The 19,638-nt window shown below is 35.5% G+C and overlaps 1 protein-coding gene across 6 annotated transcripts in view; it reads right to left on the bottom strand.

The window, feature by feature from the left end:
- STXBP5L (syntaxin binding protein 5L) overlaps positions 1 to 19,638 on the bottom strand; it is a 458,714-nt gene that overhangs the window by 25,098 nt on the left and 413,978 nt on the right. For all 6 annotated transcript variants that reach the window (XM_045088436.1, XM_045088437.1, XM_045088440.1 and 3 more), the window contains 2 exons: positions 3,448 to 3,618; positions 1,195 to 1,434 (listed from right to left, as the gene is read on the bottom strand). In XM_045088436.1, the coding sequence (XP_044944371.1) occupies positions 1,195 to 1,434; positions 3,448 to 3,618 (411 nt within the window). The remainder of the gene's footprint in view (positions 1 to 1,194; positions 1,435 to 3,447; positions 3,619 to 19,638) is intronic.

Below are 19,638 nucleotides of genomic sequence, written 5' to 3'. Positions count from 1 at the left end.
AGAAACTAGAACCGCTGACACCTTAATCTTGGCCCTCTAGTATCCATAGTATGAGAAGATCAATTCAATTGATCAACACACACACACACACACACACACACACCTAAATTGCCACACTAGTAGAGAGCTGACTATTCCACCTATAAGTAAAAATTTACATGAATTTAGCACACCAGTTAACAAAATATTACTCTAACCTAGTATTCTTTTTTAAAAAAAGATTTTATCTTTTTATCACAAGATTTTATCACAAGCAGACAGAGAGGCAGGCAGAGGGGGGGGGAAGGCTCCCCGCTGAGCAGAGAGCCCGATGCGGGGCTCAATCCCAGGACCCAGAGATCATGACCTGAGCTGAAGGTAGAGGCTTTAACCCACTGAACCATCAAGGCACCCCTCTAACTTAGTATTCTGTGTTTGTGTGTGTGTGTATACTTTTAAAATAAAATTCCTTATCCAAAAAAAAATTCCTTATCCTATATATCAATAAAAATCTTTGTTTTTCTACTTAAAAACTATCTGAAAACATCATACATAGGAAATACAAAGGAAGAGTTATGGAGAACAAATTTTAAAGTATTCAAAGGAATTGCATGAGGAATCACACTCTTCTCTTCTTTGGAAGGAAAGAAAGATAATTCAAGAGAATACAACACATGCTTTAGCAAAGTACTCCTAACTTATATTAAATTCTTTAGGCACTAGAATAAAAAGGAAATAAATTATGTGCCATGCCTTTGAAACAAGATGGGAAGGTTACCAAGGATTTTAGAAAGCCATGTCAAGTCAGACTGCTCCTAGATTAATCATTCTGAGTTCTTCAGGGATGATAAAAAATACTCATAGGATCTGATCTGGCATGGAACTTTAGAGAAATGTTTCAATTCATTAAATACTTTAAATTTTGCATTATGGTTTTCTGTAGTGCTTTCCAGAAACCTTTCTCCCAACGCATTGTTTAGGTGGGCAGTTCCACAGTTTCCTACCATAGAATTAATTGTATTATTTTATTCTAAGGAATGGTAATTTGCTATATAACAAATGTTGGGATACTATGATTTATGAAATTTTCAATAGTTTCCAGTACAGAGAATACTTATAAACTTTATTAGATCGATCAATACAAATTAATGTTCTACATTATTTTATATCTAAATGTTAAAAAGTAGCATTTAAGGAATAAATAAAAACTCTTACCACTTGGGAATACCATGACTGGCTCTGTAAATCTTTGTTCATCTGCTGAAGGAAGGTTCAGGGAGATGATTAACACCATTCCCAGACTAGTTCCAACAAACAAACAAGGAGAGACTGTAGGGTCATTTTTCCGAGCAAAGGACTCCATGAAGTATAGTGCTGTAATTGCTTCTTTCGAATCTTTGTCAATACTGGAGATGCTAGAGCTTCTAGAACGATTATAGGAATTTTCTCGGCTTTCTATAGAAATTCAGAAAAACAAAAATTCTTAGTGTATTTCCATAACAAGTAAAGTCAGACTTAGTTCATGAAAACCAAAATTATGAAAGGGAAGTAGAACTTGATTCCTTGTTAACTGATCTGGAAGACCTCTTCTCCAGTTCACCAGCTTATTTTGATAATAAAGAGACTGAAGCCCAAAAATGTAAATTATAAATTTGGCAGAGCTGGGACTAGAAGTGGTCTCCAGAGTTCCAGTTCACTATGTTTTTCTCCCTATATTACTTCACAAATTAGTTGAAATTTGTAATCTGGAAAAAAATATTTAGTCCGAGTAGTCAAGGTTATATGAATTTCTGGTACCATTTTAATTATGCTTTCTTTCTATCTCTCAATCATTGAAAATACTCCTAATGATTTCTTGGCAATTCCCACCTACTGACAACATTATGGCGATACTTACCTGAAAGGTCACAAGTGCTCTTGGTGAATACATTTCCCTGACATAATTTTTGGTTTTGCTATATTTGGAGTAACTATAGTCCTAAAAATTGGAATAGTTACCAAGGCCAAAGAGCAAATGCTATATTCCTGAACTACTTTCAGGCTACCTACCTGAATCCAAATCCAGTTCTAACTTTACCTGGCACCAAAGAAGCCATAGGCAGGCCTATCTCATTGCTAATGGTAATCTTTGAGAGGGCTTCAGGACATCTAAAGGAAGCTGGATGGTTTCAAGTTTTCCTGCTCATCAACACTTATACATGAGCACACTCCAATAAGCATAAATGTACCTCCCTCAGTTAAATACTACTAGGAACGTTTTGTACTTATAATTGCTCCAGAGTTCAAGTTCCTCATACTCTTTTTTTCTACTGCATTTACTTCTTTTTTTTCTTGATGGGTGCCAGTGTGACTCATTTTTATAAAAAGAGACTCAATATAAGGTCCTTTGACTTTTTTTTTCTAAAAAGCAAAATGTAGTATTCCTGATTGCCTCCTTCTATCCCTCAACAAATTTGTAAAAATAATTATTTGTAACAGAATTTAGAGATGAGAAGGAGCTTGGATATAATCTATACAATTTTATAGATTTGGTGACAGAGACCTAGAGTTAAGCAATTGTCCCAGAATCCAATACAAGTTAGAGGCAAAAATATCTAAAACTCAAAATTCTCAACAATCCAGTGATTAAGTGTGCTACTTCTATAACTTTACATTTTGCTCCTATTATAAAGGAGTTTTTCCATTCATGGTTCATCAACATTCAAGTTTGTTACTCATACACCTGTGAAAGAGATAACTTCATTATCTGCACATCCATGAACTAGATTTAGTATTTAAAAATAGTAAATTTTTAAATCATTACTAAAAATTTTTTTTGAAGAGTGGTAAATGGGGAATTACTTTATAGAAAGAATTACCATAGAAAATCTAAGATTATTTTTTCCTGCCTTTCCTCAAAGTTCTTTGTCAGCAATACTGTTGCAACTAAGTTTCATGATTCCTTTTCTATTCTCCCTCTGAAAATTTCTGACCTTCTAGCTCTTACACTTTAATTCCTGCTCCAATACTCACTGCATAAATATGCAATAAATCCTTTTAAAAACATATGAAGATTGCAAACTTTAGAACTTAAGATTTTGCCTTTTTCTTGGTCTCATTCACTTGACAGTTGAGGAAATGAGGGTTGCAAAACATTAAATATCTACTGATAAGACACTAAATGACTTATCACTGAGATGGAAGGAAACTCAATTGCTGCTGGGAGTGTAGAGAACTGATTAAGGCATAGGTCTCCCCTTGAACAGAGGAGGTGTCTACCAATGAGAAGAACCATTCTGCTTTTAGAGATGAAGAAGGAAGTATAGTGAAGAATGAATTTGGAGTCATGGCCACAGCTTGACCAGGCTTTCAGTTACTCATTGTCTAGAACTGACTGTAATAAGACCTCTATCCCTTGTCCTCTAGCACCCATTATCATAGTATATAAAATTTTAATTGTATCCACAAAAATTTGTATGTTTAATTTACCTTCTGTTGTGATTGGTAAAGAAATTTCCATGCAAGCAGCTGATTGTGCTTTCCGAAACGGTGGTCTTCCAGGACCCCAGCGATTTACTTTTGAAACATCAGCACTGGACAGACGTTTTCCAGAACTGCAACTCTGAGAGGTTGGACTTGTGCAGTGTCCATTTACATGATCTGTACCAAAAGGAAGAAGGCAGCATAAATATCATAATTAAATCTTCACATAAAGGAATCCAAACATGTAGATTAATGAAGAATGAGAATTCCTTTTTCACCAAACCATGTAAAGATGGCCAAGTCCTTGCCAGTTTAATATTTAGCTACATTTTTAGTAGTCAGCCAAAATTTCACAAGATTTATATTACACATAAATTCATTTTAAATATGTGGCTAATTAACATAGCTTAAGATTTATTCTATATCCGCATTAAGTATTATACCATTTAATGGCATTACAGAATAGATTATAGTATTTAACTTTCTTTTGCATAATTTAAATATACACCTATTTATATAAGTTTTAGAAGTACCTCAAGTGTTTGGAGTTAAAAACCTAGAATGGAAACATCTTTTTAAAATTTAATTTAATTTTTTTCAGTGCTCCAAAATTCATTGTTTATGCACCACACCCAGTGCTCCATGCAATATGTGCCCTCCACAATACCCACCACCAGGATCACCCGACCCTACCCTCCCCTTCCCTCCAAAACCCTCCGTTTGTTTCTCAGAGTCCTCAGTCTCTCATGGTTTGTCTCCCTCTCCAATTTCCCCCAACTCACTTCTCCTCTCCATCTCCCAATGTCCTCTGTGTTATTCCTTATGCTCCACAAGTAGTCAGTTATCATATGATTTCACTTACTTGCAGAGAATGGAAACATCTTACTGTGCAGTTGTGAATGGTAATTAAGAATATTGATTCTAGAGCCAGACTGCCTGGACTCAAATCTCAATTCTACCATTTACAAGTTGTACAAATTACTGAAGTCTTCATACTTTAGTTTCCTTTTCATAAGCTGGGAATATTATCTACCTCATGGAGTTTTTGTGATAATTCATGTCACATGCCAAAACACTTCTTGGTATATGGTAAATTCTGAACAAAAATTATTACTGTTATTCTTGTTTCAGACTGCTTTTGTCTAAGACAAATAGTACTATTCATTTAGAGCTTATGAGTTTATTTCTGTTTTGATATAACTTAAAAACTTGGAAAAACTACCACTAAAAATAGGTGTTTTGTTAATGCTCCTATATAATATAGGAAACAACATCTCATAGTTCTGTAATATTGAGTACATTTTAAAATGTACCTTGATCATTCAAAGGACAATAGAGTCCAATATGGACCTTGATCATTCAAAGGACAATAGAGTCCTATTGGACCTATATGGACCTATTGGACTCTATATGGACCTTGATCATTCAAGTCCAATCATCCTATTGGACTCTATTGTCCTTTGAATGATCAAGGTCCATATGGTACTAAGTACCTACTCCATTATAGCCTTTTTATATTGTAGAGTTTGAAAACTTAAAATTATTCATTTACTGGTTTTCCTTGCAGTGAGTATAAAGATGATGATTCAGTTGTTTCACCATTCATATGCATTAGTCTGTTTTAATATTTTTTAAAAAAGTGAATTAACATACTTATTAAATATTTAAATGCCAGGCACTTTATACACATTACCCATTTAATCTTAACAACAGCCCTGCAAAGAAGATGCTTTATTATCCTGATTTTGCAGTTGAGGAAACTGAAGCTCAGAAAAAAGAGTTTGGAAAATTGTCTTATATTACATAAATAATATTTTTGGAGGCAGAATTCAGATCCAGATTTTTTCACTTAGTGTCTATATGCTCAAAAACTGGGCTACAGCACAAACTAAAGTATTTGGTAAGGGGTAGCAACTTTGAGGACATATTTAGTAGGGTTTAGGAGTAGCTTATTTAATGCACATTGAGATCCAGGCCTTTTGGGGCCAGTCATCTTCCATATTAACACAGATATTGGAAATCCTAGATTTCCCAGATGGAAAGGCAGAACTATCCCTTAATGAGTTAGTCATGGGGAAGCTGAAGTCAAGATCTCTACCCCTTCTGCACTATCAAATGTAGTCTTATAAATAAGAAATACACTGAGAGTGACAGTTGCCACTATCAAAGACTTAGAATGAATTAAAAAAAAACTTTGGTGGCCCCATCAGTTAAGCCTCCAACTCAGTTTCAGCTCAGGTCTTGATCTCAGGGTTGTGAGTACAAGCTCTGTATTAGGCTCTATGCCCTACTTAATGGGGAAAAAAAGAAAGAAAGAAAAATTGGGTACAAATTGCAAAAATGAAACCCCTTCTGGGTATATCTGTTAGGAAAAGTTGCCCCTTCATCAGGCATAATGTCTTGGTTGGGGGACAAGTTGGCTTGTTAATTGACTTAATGTTGGTTTTCTTGATTAATTTGTTTTAGCAGGAAAAGAATTTATGAAGGATATTAGGCAGCTCAAAACTTCAAGGAGAACCTGTAAGGTATACTCAGATGCTTTGCAGCCCCAAACAGTGACCAACCACACTGGAGTTACTGTTGTTAGTGGCTCAGCATTGAAGATGTTGGTGTTAGATGCCAGAAGCTGTCCTATTGCTGGCCTGATATAGCAGGACATCTCTGCCATCATAATTACCAAAACTGAGGTTTATGTAATTACAAATTAATTTTTTATTTTAGTGTTTTTTGACTATTCTCATTCTCTACCTTTTTCCTGACATTTTGAGGATTTTAAGGTCTTTATTTTTAGGACTTTTTTTTTTTTTGAAGAATTTTAAGCTGAGACCCAAACGGACTGAATCACAGACTTCTCCTTGATCAAGTTAATTTTTATCTCCAGTTTTAATTTTATTCTTCTATAGCAAAATTTTCATAGCTATGATTTTGTTGTCAAAGCTAAAATTGCTTTAAATGAGCAAAGGTTTATATACCTTGTGTTTAATGTTTAGTTTCTGAAATCCAAAATTTCAAAGATCCTTTGTCTCTTCATTTCTCCATAATTATCCATGTGTTCAAGTTTAACTTATAATTTGTTCATTTAAGTGGATATTTAAAACTATTTGGGACCAACTTTACAGCTTTAGAGAAAATAATCTCTTACTGAAAACATTGCCTAAGGCTTTGCCAGTGACGAATAGAATGTTTTAACTTGCAATAACTATTCTTAAAATTTCAGCTTCAATGAGGTAAAATTGACATAAAATTGTAATATACTTAAGGTGTATATCAGGATGATTTGATGTAGATTGGGAAAGGATTCTCACCATCTAGTTAATTGACATGCCTATTTCACATATTTATTTTTTGGTGAAAATATTAAAGTTCTCTCTTAGCAAATTCCAATTACACATTACAGTATTGTCAATGATAGTCATGTTTTACATTAGATTCTCAGAACTTATTCATCTTACAGCTAAAATCTTGTACCCTTTTACAAATCTTTTCCTATTTGCCCTACTCCCCAGATCCTGGCTACCACTTTTCTACTCTGTTTGTATGACTATAATTTTTATTTTAACTTTTAAAAGATTCAACATATAAGTGAAGCCATTCAGTATTTATCTTTGGCCCATTTCACTTCACATAATGCCCTCAAGGTCTATCCATCTTGTTGCAAATGGCAGGATTTCCATCTTTCTCATAGCTGAATAATATTCCACTGTGTGTACATATACACACACATACACACACGACATCTTCTTTATCCATTCATTCACTAACAGACACTTAGGTTATTTCCCTATCTTTGTTATTGTGAATAATGCTGGAATGAACATAGGAGTTCAGACAGTCCTTCAATATACTGTTCATTTCTTTTGAATATATACCCAGAAGTGAAATCATTAGATTACATGGTAGTTCTATTTTTAATTTTTGAGTAATCTTCTGTATGTTAAGAGCCAGATGGCTGGTTTGTAGAAACACATCCTGAATGCCTCTGTTAATCATTATCTTGAGAATGTATAGATCTTGTGCATCCTTTCTGCTACTTTCCACAAGCAAGATAGGTAGAAAATGTGTTGTTCAGCATTCCAGGTCAAGGGTGCCAGGGTTGGCGAAACTGGAGTATCTCCTTGGTAATGAAGCATGTCCAGCTGGTGGGATTTTATCTTCTTGGAATATTTGCCATGTAAGGAGGAGCAAGGCTACAGAGAACTGCTAGGATAATTACTACATTATAAAAGTTTGCTGCATTTAGTTTCCAGCAGCAGATGCTTTGTTTAGTTGGCCACTCCTGGACTCCACGTACTTGAAGTTTTCCCATGAACTTAGGTCTCAAGCACTGTCTCTGGGTCATTCCTTTGGTCTCGCTGGGTCATCATCTACACTTTGCTGAGTCTTCAGAAATGTGGCTACATACCTCCACACTGTTTTTCATAGTGGCTGTACCAGTTTTACATTCCTAACAACAGTACATAAGGGCTCCCTTTTCTTCACACCTTCCTTAACATTTGTAATTTCTTTTTGATGTTACCCACTGTAACAAGTATGAGTGATAGCTCACTGAGGTTCTGATTTGTATTTCTGTGATTATTAGTGATGTTGAACACCTTTTCATGTACCTGTTCACCATTTGCATGTTGTCTTTGAAAAAGTGTCTATTCAGTTCCTCTGCCCATCTTTTTTTTTTTTTTTCCTTTTTTTTAAGTAGGCTCTGTGTCCAACATGGGGCTTGAACTCACAAGCCCTAGGGTCAAGAGTTGCATGCTGCCTGAGCTGCTTGAGCCAGCCAAGCACCCCCATCTGCCTGTTAAGTTGTATTGTATGAATCCTTTATATTTTTTTGAATTGTATGAATCCTTTATATTTTTTTGACATTAACCTCTTATCAGATATACGATTTGCAAATATTTTTTCCCATTCAGTAGATTACCTTTTTATTTTGTCAATGGTTTCCTTGACTATATAGAAACTTTTTAGTTTGATGGAGTCCCACTAAATCATATTTTTGCTTATTTATGCATATTTTGCTTTTATTGCTTTTGCCTTTGGTTTCAAATCCAAAAAAATTACTGCCAAAACCATTGCCAAGGAGCTCACCACTTGTGTTTTCTTTTAGGAGTTTTATTGTTAAGTCTTATGTTCAAGTCTTTAATCCCTTTTGAGTTGATTTTTGTATATGGAATAAGATAGTGGTTTAGTTTTGTTCTTTTGTATGTGGCTGCATAGTTTTCCTTGTACCATTTATTGAAGAGCTGATCCTTTCACTATTGTACATTCTTGGCTCCTTTGTTGTAAATTAATTGAAATATATATATAAATTATATATATGTTGTAAATTAATTGAAATATGTACTTCAATTAATGTATATATATTTCAATTAATTATGTATATGTGTGTGTGTGTGTGTGTGTGTGTGTATTTGTTTCTGGGCTCTCCATTTTATTTCATTGATTTATGAATCATTTTTGTGTCAATACCATACTGTTTTGATTGCTATAGCTTTGTAATATAGTTTAAAATCAGAAAGTGTGATGTCTCTTTGTTCTTCTTTCTTAAGATAGCTTTGGTTTTTTGGAGTGGTTTGTGGTTCCATGCAGATTATTCATTTCATTTTGGTGAAGAATGTTGTTGGAATTTTAACAGGGATTGCATTGAATCTATAAATTGCTTTGGGCTATATGGACGTTTTAATGATATTAATTCTTCCAACCCATGAGCATGAAATATCTTTCCATTTATTTGTGTCTCCTTTAATTTCTTAATGTCCTATAGTTTTCAGTGCACAATTCTTTTATCACCTTGGTTAAATTTATTCCTAAATATTTTATTGTTTTTGATACAATTGTAAATAGGATTTTCCTAATTTCTCTTTGTAATAGTTAATTGTTAGTGTATAGAAATGCAACAGAGTTTTGTATATTGATTTTCTATTGGGCAACTTTGCTGAATTTATTAGTTTTAATAGTTTTTTATTGGAGCTTATGGTTTTCTATATATGTATTCTGCAAATAGACAGTTTTACTTTTTCTGTTCTGATTTGGATGCCTTTTATTTGTTTTCCTTGCCCTAGCTTGTACTTCAGTACTATGTTGAATAAAATTGTTGAGAGTGGGCATTCCTGTCTTCTGAGCTTGGAGTGAAAGTTTTCAGCTTTTTGCCACTGAATGAGTTGTTATCCATGGCCCTATCATATATGGTCTTTATTATGAAAGGCACGTTCCCTTTCTTCCCACTTGGCTATAATTTTTGTTATGAGTAGATAACGAAGTTTTGTCAAATGCCTTTTCTTCATCTGTTGAGATGTTCACATGATTTTTATTCTTCATTTTGTTAATATGATGGATCATATTGATTTGCAGATTTTAGACCACCCTTTCATCCCTGGAATAAATATCACTTTATCATAAGATCCTTTTAATATATTGTTGAATTTGGTTTGCTATTTTTTTAAGGATTTTTATATCCATGTACATCAGAAATATTGTGATTTTCTTTTCTGGTAGTGTCTTGAAAAATGAGAATGGAAGTTATCCTCACTCTTTGATGATTTGGAAGAATTTGAGAAACATTGGTATTCTTTAGATGTTCGGTAGCAATCAAAAGTGAAGTCATGGGGCCCTAGACTTTTGTTTATTGGAAGGTTTTTAATTAATGACTTAGTCTCCTTGCCAGTAATTAGTTTGTTCAGATTTTCTATTTCTTCATGATTGTCTTGGTAGGTTGTATTTTTCTGGGAGTTTATTTTGAGGCTTTCCAATTTTTGTCATTTAATAGTCTTATGATCCTTTGTGTTTCTGCGGTATCAGTTGTAGTGTTTCTTCTTTCACTTGTGATTTTCAGTCTTTTCTTGGTGAATCTGGCTAAAGTTTTGTCTATTCTGTGTATCTTTAAAAAAAAACAGCTTTTAGTTTCATTAATCATTTTGATTATGTTTTTAGTCTCTATTTTGTTTATTTCTGCTCTGATATTTTTTTCCTTTCTTCCACTAAATTTGGGCTTCATTTTTCCTTTCTCTAGTTTCTTGAGATATAAAGTTAGGTTGTTTAAGGTCTTTCTTGTTTCTTGAAGGGCAGCTATTGATATTGGCAGAGTATGAGAACCCCAGGCTTGCCTCCTCCCTGAAACACAGCTAGATAACTATCAAATCATTCTGAATACTCAAGACTTCAATATGACAACTGGTAGAATAAACTACACAACCAGAGGGAGGGAAGAGGCCATTTTGAGGAAGGTAGAAAGTGCCAAGACAAGATTTGGGGGAAAAACAGATGGCAGGTGCTGTGGAGGGGAAGGAGCCTTGGTCATGGAGAAAGCTGAAAGAGTGGAATGCACAGACATATGCACAAGAACACTTCCCCAAAGCTACTTCTGAGAGAATGAGTGGGACTGAATTTTGTGAATGTTTTCAACCAGCGGGACTCAAAGACTGGAATTTAGGAAGTCCTGGGCTTGCCTGTGATAGAAACCTGAGGATGCTGCTCTACTCCTGGAGCAGAGGCAGGCAAACAACCTGGGATAGACTATACAATCTGATTATTGTTTAAGGGGTACAGGGAGAGACTATTAATTCTTTTGGGAATATATCTGTGAGAGGTACCATTGTCTCTCTGGGGGCAATAAAACTGACAAGCACCATTTTCCTTCCCTGCCCCTCAGCCCAAATGTAGAGACACCTGCTAAGAGCTGCTAACTGAGACACTGGCTTTTTAGCTTGCATATTCCCAATCCCATGCTCCTGTGCTCTGGTGTGGCAGCCCTTCTGAGTCAAACCTGTATCAGTATCAGTCCCAACGCAGAAAGACCTTTTCCTAGAGGACTGACACAGGTCTTTGACACACCAGGTACCTGAAGTTTAGATTTCTGAATGTCAACAGGCTTGGAAACTGTAGTGCCCAATGTGTTCAGTACTGCTCCAGGCAGGCAAGTGACCCAGAGACAGTATGAAATCAGTGATCTGAAAAATCCCTGTAACACGTGAGGGGAACTTATTCTTCTTCTGAAAGTGCTTCCCAGAGAGAAGCAAGCATAGGCCCCTGCTTCCTCAGCAGGGTGAGAGGAGCCAGCAGGTGCCTTCTCTCCTCTGCCCCTCAGCATAAACTGATTTCAGTAAGCAGCACAGTGCCAACAGTGACAGCATAAACCACTTACACCAATCCTGCAACCCCACCCCTTGCTAGTAATGCTTTCTTTTAGGCAACGGAGCCTGATGACCAGCACAGCTGGTCCCTACCTCAGAAGACCAAACACCCACCCCCCCAACACACATACACACCAGGTCTACTGGCCATAGGGTTCTGCAAAACTTCAGCACTTGTAGAAATAGCATCAGGATTCTTTCAACCCAGCAGACCAGAGTACACCTAGCTAAAACTCACCATACTCTGGGTAAGGTCAAAACACTCCCCTCTGCAGGCAAGGAGAAACTCTGCAGAGGACTGACCTAGGGAAAGAACAGCCAAAGCACAGCAGCATAGTCCACATAGCACACACCAGAGACATTTCCTGAAGCACCAGGCCCTGGATATTGTATGATCTCTTCTTCACAACGCCTTTACTCTCAGAAGCAGGAAACATAACAGGCTTTCTTAACACAGAGAAGATGACAGAGACCTAGACAAAGTGACTAGAGGGAGGAATTCATACCAAAAGAAAGAACAAGAGAAGGTCACAGGCAGGGATCTAATGAGACAAATATAAGTAATAAACCTGATCCAGAATTTAAAGCAGCAATCATAAGGGTAATAGCTGGGCTTGAGAAAATCATGGAAGACATCAGAAAGTCCCTTACTGCAGAGACAAAAGAGCTCAACCAACCAACCAACCAACCAATCAGGGAGAAATGAAAAATGCAATATCTGAGATTCAAAACCAACTGGATGTAAGGACCACAAGGATGGAAAAAGCAAAGTAACAAACAAGTTATAAAGAAGTTAGAATTACAGGAATTACAAAAGAGAAAAAGAAAAATCTTGGATCATGAAAGAAGACTTAGGGAACTCAGTGACTCCATCAAATATAATAATACTCATATGAGTTCCAGAAGAAGGAGAGAGAGAAAAAGGTACAGAAGTTTATTTGAGAATATTATGAAAAGTTCTGTGATCTGGGGAAAAAAAAAAAAACAACAGACATCTAAATACAAGAGGCACAGAGAATGCCCATCAAAATCAACAAAAGCAGGCCAACACCAAGACATATCCTAGTTAAATTTCCAAAATACAAAGAAAAAGTCCTAAGAACAGCAAGACAAAGGAAATCCCTAACTTAAAAGACAAGATAAATAAGGTTAGCAGGAGACATATTGACAGAAACTTGGCAGGCCAGAAGAAAGTGGCATGATCTATTCAACATGCTAAATGGGAAAAGTCAGCAGCCAAGAATACTCTATCCTACAAGGCTGGCTATTCTCCTATAAGGCTGGCTGGGAAACAAAGAGTTTCCCAGACAAACAAAAACTTGAAGGATTTCATGACCACTAAACCAGCCCTGCAAGAAATATTATAGAGTGGGAAAGAAAGACCAAAAGTAACAGACTAGAAAGGAACAGAGAAAATCTTCAAAAACAATGATAAAACAAGTAATAAGATGGCACTAAGTTAATATATATCAATAATGACTTTGAATGTAAATGGACTAAATGCTCCATGAAAAAGACATAGAGTGTCAGAAAGGATAAAAACAAAACAAAACAAAACACAAAAACACAAGACCCATCTATATACTGCCTGGAAGAGACGTCTTTTGACTTAAAGATACCTGCAGATTGAAAGTGAGAGGAGGGAGAAATATTTATCAGGCAAATGGATATCAAAATAAAGCCAGAGTAACCGTACTTGACTCAGACAAACTAGATTTTAAACCACAGACTGTAACAAGAGATGAAGAAGGGCACTATTTCATAATAAAGGGGACTATCCAACAAGAAGGAACTAACAACTATAAATATTTATGCCCCTAACTTGGAAGCACCCAAATATATAAAAAAATTAATTATGAACATAAAGGAACTCATTGGTAATAATACAATAGTAGTAGAGAATTTTAACACCTCACTTACTTCAATGGACAGATCATCTAAGCAGAAAATCAACAAAGAAACAATGACTTTGAATGACAAGCTGAACCAAATGGACTTAACAGATACATTCAGAAGAGTCCATCCTAAAGCAGCAGAATGCACATTCTTTTCAAGTGCATATCCTCCAGAATAGATCACACACTAGCTCCTAAATCAGACCTCAACAAATACAAAAAGACTGAGATCATACCATGCATGTTCTCTGACTACAATGCAGTGTACCTTGAAGTCATCCACAGGAAAGAACTTGGAAACCACAAATATATGAAGGCTAAAGAACATTGTACTAAAGAATAAATGGGTCAACCAAGAAATTAAGGATATAAAAGGGAACATGGAGTGGTGCCCGGGTGGCTCAGTGGGTTAAAGCCTCTGCCTCCTGCTCAGGTCATGATCTCAGGGTCCTGGGATCGAGCCCCAAGTCGGGCTCTCTGCTTGGCAGGGAGCCTGCTTCCTCCTCACTCTTTGCCTGCCTCTCTGCCTACTTGTGATCTCTGTCAAAAAAATAAATAAAATCTTAAAAAAAAAAAAAAAGAGAGTACATGGAAACAAATGAAAACATGACAGTCCAAAACCTTTGGGATGCAGCACAGGCAGTCATGAGAGGGAAGTATATAACAATATAGGCCTACCTCAAGGAGCAAGAAAAATCTCTAATACACAACCTAACATTACACTTAAAGGAACTAGAAAAAGAACAATAAATGAAGCCTAAAGCCAACAGAAGAGGATAAATAATAAAGATTAGAGCAGAAATAAATGATACAGAAATTAAAAACAAACAGTAGAATAGATTAATGAAACCAGGAGTTGGTTCTTTGAAAAAAATTAGTAAAACTGATTAACACCTACCTAGACTTATCAAAATGAGAAAGAACCCAAATAAAATAAATAAAATCACAAATGATAGAGAAGAGATCACAACCAACACTATAGAAATACAATTACTAGAGAATATTATGAAAAATCATATGCCAACAAAACAATCTGGAAGAAATGGATAAATTCCTAGAAACCTATAAACTACAAAAACTGAAACAGAAAGGAATAAAAAAACGTGAACAGACCAATAACTGCCAAAGAAATTGAATCAGTAATCAAAAACTTCCCAATAAACAGAAGTCCAGAGCCAGATGATTTACTATGGGAATTCTACCAAATACTTAAAGAAGAGTTAATATCTATTCCTCTCAAGCTGTTCCAAAAGAAATGGAAGGAAAACTTCCAAACTCCTTCTATGAAGCCAGCATTACCTTGATTCCAAGACCAGAAAAAGACCCCTCTAAAAAAGAAAACAAAGGGCCAATATCCCTGATGAACATGGATGCAAAAATTCTCAACAAAATACTAACAAATTGAATCCAGCAGTACATAAAAAGAATCATTTGCAAAAATCAAGTAGGATTTATTCTTGAGCTGCAAGGTGGTTGATTCTCCCCAAATCAATCAAGGTGATACACCACATTAATAAAAGAAAGGATAAACCATATGATTTTCTCAACAGATGCATAAAAAATTTGACAAAGTATAACATCCATTCAAGATAAAAAAAACCCTCAGCAAAGTAGAGGTAAAGGGAACACACCCCAAAATATATAAAACCCCACAGCTAATATCTTCCTTAATGGGAAAGACTAAGAGATTTTCTTCTAAAGTCAGGAACAAGACAGGGATGTCCACTCTCTCTCTATTGCTATTTAACATAGTATTGGAACTTCTAGCCTCAGTAATCAGACAACAATAGAAATAAAAGGTATCCAAATTGGCAATGAAGAAGTCAAATTTTCAATATTTGCAGACATGTTACTCTATGTAGAAAACCCAAAGGATTCCACCAAAAAAATTGCTAGAACTGATATGAATTTATTAAAGTCATAGGATACAAAATCAACATACAAAAATATGGATTTCACTCATGTGGAGTTTAAGAAATAGATGAACATGGGAGAAAAAAAGGCAAATGATAAAACAGATTCTTAGCTCTTAACTATAGAAAACAAACTGAGGATCACTTGTTGGAGTAGTGGGCAGGACAATGGGTTAAATGGGTGATGGCTAGTAATGAGAGCACTTGCGATGAGCATTCACAAAATTCTAGTGAAATTAATGTTGTACTATATGTTAACTAGAGTTTAAATAAAAAGTTAGAAAAGGCAAGTAGATAGAACAGTGATAATAAAATATAATCCCTTCTAGGCCTTTTTTAATCAAATAAGACTGAGGGCTATTTTAATAACTCCATAAAATGATAAAGGTTTTATCAAAAGAAAAAAATTACTAGTCAAAGCAATTAAATAAGTAAAATAAACATTATGTATATGTATTCAAAATAATGTGATGATTATACTTATAGGGGATAAAATTTTATACCTTAAATCTCAAGAGAATCAACTGAAAAACTAAGAATTCAGTGACATGGCTGGTTACAAAATTCATATATGTATCTATGACTAATATTAATAATTCATTTTTTATCCTAATCCATTTAAAGTTCAATCAGTGGAACAAAATAAAATATCTACAAGGAGACCAAATGGATAAAGAAATTTTGTAGTTGAAAATAAGTAACTTTAAAATGAGAGGGGTAAACATAATTCATTCAATAAATGCTTAGGACAACTAACTAGGCATTAAAAAACAATTTCTCTATACCAAAATAAATTCTAGATGATAAAAGTATAAATGTATAGAGAGAAACTATAACAGTGCTAATAAAAAAAGCATAGGAAAATTTTTTAATATTCTTAAAGATATATTTGCTAAAGATAGAACAAAACTTGGTACCCATTGTAAAAACCATTAAATTTGATTATATATAAATAGTCAATATAGAGAAAAAAATGAGACAAATGACATTCTGCAATAAATTTGACAGAGGAAACCAATTTCCACAATGTCCAAAGTGCTTAGATATAAAAATAAGAAAAAAATAACACCAAAATTTTTTTACAATGTATTGGTAGTTCAGAAATAAATAGAAGTATGTTTAAATAAAAGGATGTTCAACACTTATTAGAGATGACTATTAAAATAGTTTTTCAATTAGCTCAACAAATATAAAAGAATTGTATAAGCAAAATATTAGTGATGATGTGGGAAGACTGGAGTTCTTATACACTGTTGGTGGGAATCTAAGTTGGTTAAACATTATTGGAAGTCATTTTGCAATCAAAATATACAATGCCTATTCTTTTGCCAAGCAATTTCAGTTGAAGCAATTTCAGTTCTGAGAATTTATTCTACAGACATTTATTCTACAGACATTTCAGTTGAAGCAATTTCAGTTCTGAGAATTTATTCTACAGACATAATCAAATAAGTGTGCAAAGAAGTTATTACTATTCTCATTAAAGTTTGTTTTGAAATAGTAAAAGACAAAAAGCCTAATGTCTTTTAATAAAGAAATAGTTAAGTCAACTATTGTATAGCCTAAAATGGACACTTTATCCTTATATAAGCCATTATTTGATACTACAAAGAATTACATAGATCTGTATAGAATGGTCTTCAGGACACTGTAAAATAAATAAAAAACCACAAAATATTGTTAAAGTGCTTCCCCTTCTAATGAAAAAATGTTTAGACTAATTGTTGAATACTCAAAGAAGATATTAATGTTCTTTGTCTCAATGGATATGGGAATTAAGGAATTCTGAGATATAATTTTTAAATTATTTTAAAAAGAAAAAATAAATTGGTACAAACTACAATACCCAGAGAACACCCCTTGCATGTATTTTAAATGAAGTTTAGATTTTGAAGAACTGGATCACTGAATATTAAGTACATGTATTTCAAACAAAAAAAAAAATCCACATCCTTTTCAAGGTTAAGGTAAATTTGTTCACATGGTGGGGGTGAAGGCATTTTACTCACATGATTATTATAGCTGTAGACATCAGCATTGCAAATGTCAGATAAAATGACTAGAAATAAGTAATCTAGCAACTCAAGAATTAATATTTAAGGAGGCTACAGCTAGACTAACTTTTTTATTTATCTCAGGATATGCTGTGCTTTTTTTTTTTTTTTTTTTTTCCTCTCCCCAGTCTTAATGTGAGACTTGATGTGAATATTTACTCATATGGTTCAGGACAAGGTGTCAGTTTGCTTTGTCAGTATCCATCAGGATATAATGGCATTTTAATGTTAAAATTTATTGTTATTTTGGGGTGCCTGGGTAGTTTAGTCAGTTAAGCATCTGCCTTCAGCTCAGGTCATGATTCTAGAATCCTGCTTCTCCCTCTCCCTCTGTTCCTTCCACTGCTCATGCTCTCTCTCTCTAACACTCACTCTCAAATAGATAAGTAAAATTTTTTAAAAATATTATTGTTCTTTTGGGTTCTGGTTCAAGACGGCAATACAGGAGGCTGCTGAATTCTTCGCTATCCATGGATACCACAGATCTATAGCTACACATGGAACAGTTCCCTCTGAAGGAAATCCAGACTAGATGAGGGACTCCTATGCAGTGGATGAATGAGAAAGCACTTACACAGGGATGAATCTTTGCACACTTTCAGTTACAGGGAGACACTATGAATGAGAAATACCTCTTGGAAAATTGCAAAGGATTCAGAGGCCACTAAAATCTTGGGCCAGGGTGAATCATAAAGTTCGTCTTTATGATTCTACACAGGACCATTCCATCAAGTCTGGGAGAGGTGCCTGTTTGCCTGTTTTCTCTTGTGTAGTAACCAATACAGAGAGTCAAGGAAAATGAAGAAACAGGAATATATTCCAAAAAAACAAACAAACAAACAAAAAACACGCAATAAAACTCCAGAGACCTATCTAATGAAATAAAGATAACAAGTTACCTGATAGAGTTGAATACAGTGGTATTAAAGATGTTCACCAAGGTCAGGAAAATCTTGCATAAACAAAATGAGAATTTAAACAAAGAGACCAAGGGAGGAGAAAGATGGCGGAGAAGTAGCAGGCTGAGACTACTTCAGCTAGCCGGAGATCAGCTAGATAGCTTATCTAAAGATTGCAAACACCTGAAAATCCATTGGCAGATTGAAGAGAAGAACAGCAATTCTGGAAACAGAAAAACAACCACTTTCTGAAAGGTAGGACTGGCGGAGAAGTGAATCCAAAGCGAGGGGAAGATAGACCCCGGGGGGAGGGGCCGGCTCCCGGCAAGCGGCGGAGCAACGGAGCACAAAAGCAGGACTTTTAAAAGTCTGTTCCGCTGAGGGACATCGCTCCAGAGGCTAAACCGGGGCGAAGCACACGTGGGGTCAGTGTGGCCTCAGGTCCCGCAGGGTCACAGAAGGATCGGGGGTATCAGAGTGTTGCAGAGCTTGTGGGTACTGGAACGGGAAAGCCGGCTACAGAGACAGAGCCGACAGTAAGCTCATAGCTCGGTGTTACCTTGAACCGGTCGCAGGCTCAGTGAGCTCGGAGCGCGGCCGGAGGTCAGGCAGACGGGAGTAACTGGCGCTGTTCTCTGAGGGCGCACTGAGGAGTGGGGCCCTGGGCTCTCGGCTCCTCCGGGCTGGAGACCAGGAGGCCGCCATTTGTATTCCCCGTTCTCCGGAACTCTACGGAAAGCGCTCAGGGAACAAAAGCTCCTGAAAGCAAACCCGAGCGGATTACTCACCCCGGCCCCTGACAAGGGCGGTGCAATTCCGCCTGGGGCAAAGACACTTGAGAATCACTACACCAGGCCCCTCCCCCAGAAGATCAACAAGATATCCAGCCGAGACCAAGTTCACCTACCAAGGAGTGCAGTTTCAATACCAAGGAGAGCAGCAGAATTCCAGAGGAGGAGAAAGCAAAGCACGGAACTCATGGCTTTTTCCCTGTGATTTTTTTTAGTCTTGCAGTTAATTTAATTTTTTTCATTTTCATTTTTTGTTTTTTATCTTGCCTTCTGGTTAAATTATTTTTTTAACTTTTACCTTTTTCTTTTTTAATGTTTTTTAACTAGTTTATCTAATATATATATTTTTTCTTTTTTATATTTTTCTTGTTTTCTTTTTTTAAAATTCTTTTCTTTTCTTTTTTTTCTTTTTTCATTTTTTTCCCCTCCTTTTTGAACCTCTTTTTATCCCATTTCTCCCCCCTCATGATTTGGGATCTCTTCTAATTTGGTTAAAGCATATTTTCCGGGGGTTGTTGCCAC

The sequence above is a fragment of the Mustela putorius genome, unplaced genomic scaffold, assembly GCF_011764305.1.
Source record: "Mustela putorius furo isolate JIRA1106 unplaced genomic scaffold, ASM1176430v1.1 tig00003834_pilon_pilon_pilon, whole genome shotgun sequence".
Classification (NCBI taxonomy): Eukaryota; Metazoa; Chordata; class Mammalia; order Carnivora; family Mustelidae; genus Mustela; species Mustela putorius.
This window is presented reverse-complemented; position numbering and strand designations above follow the sequence as displayed.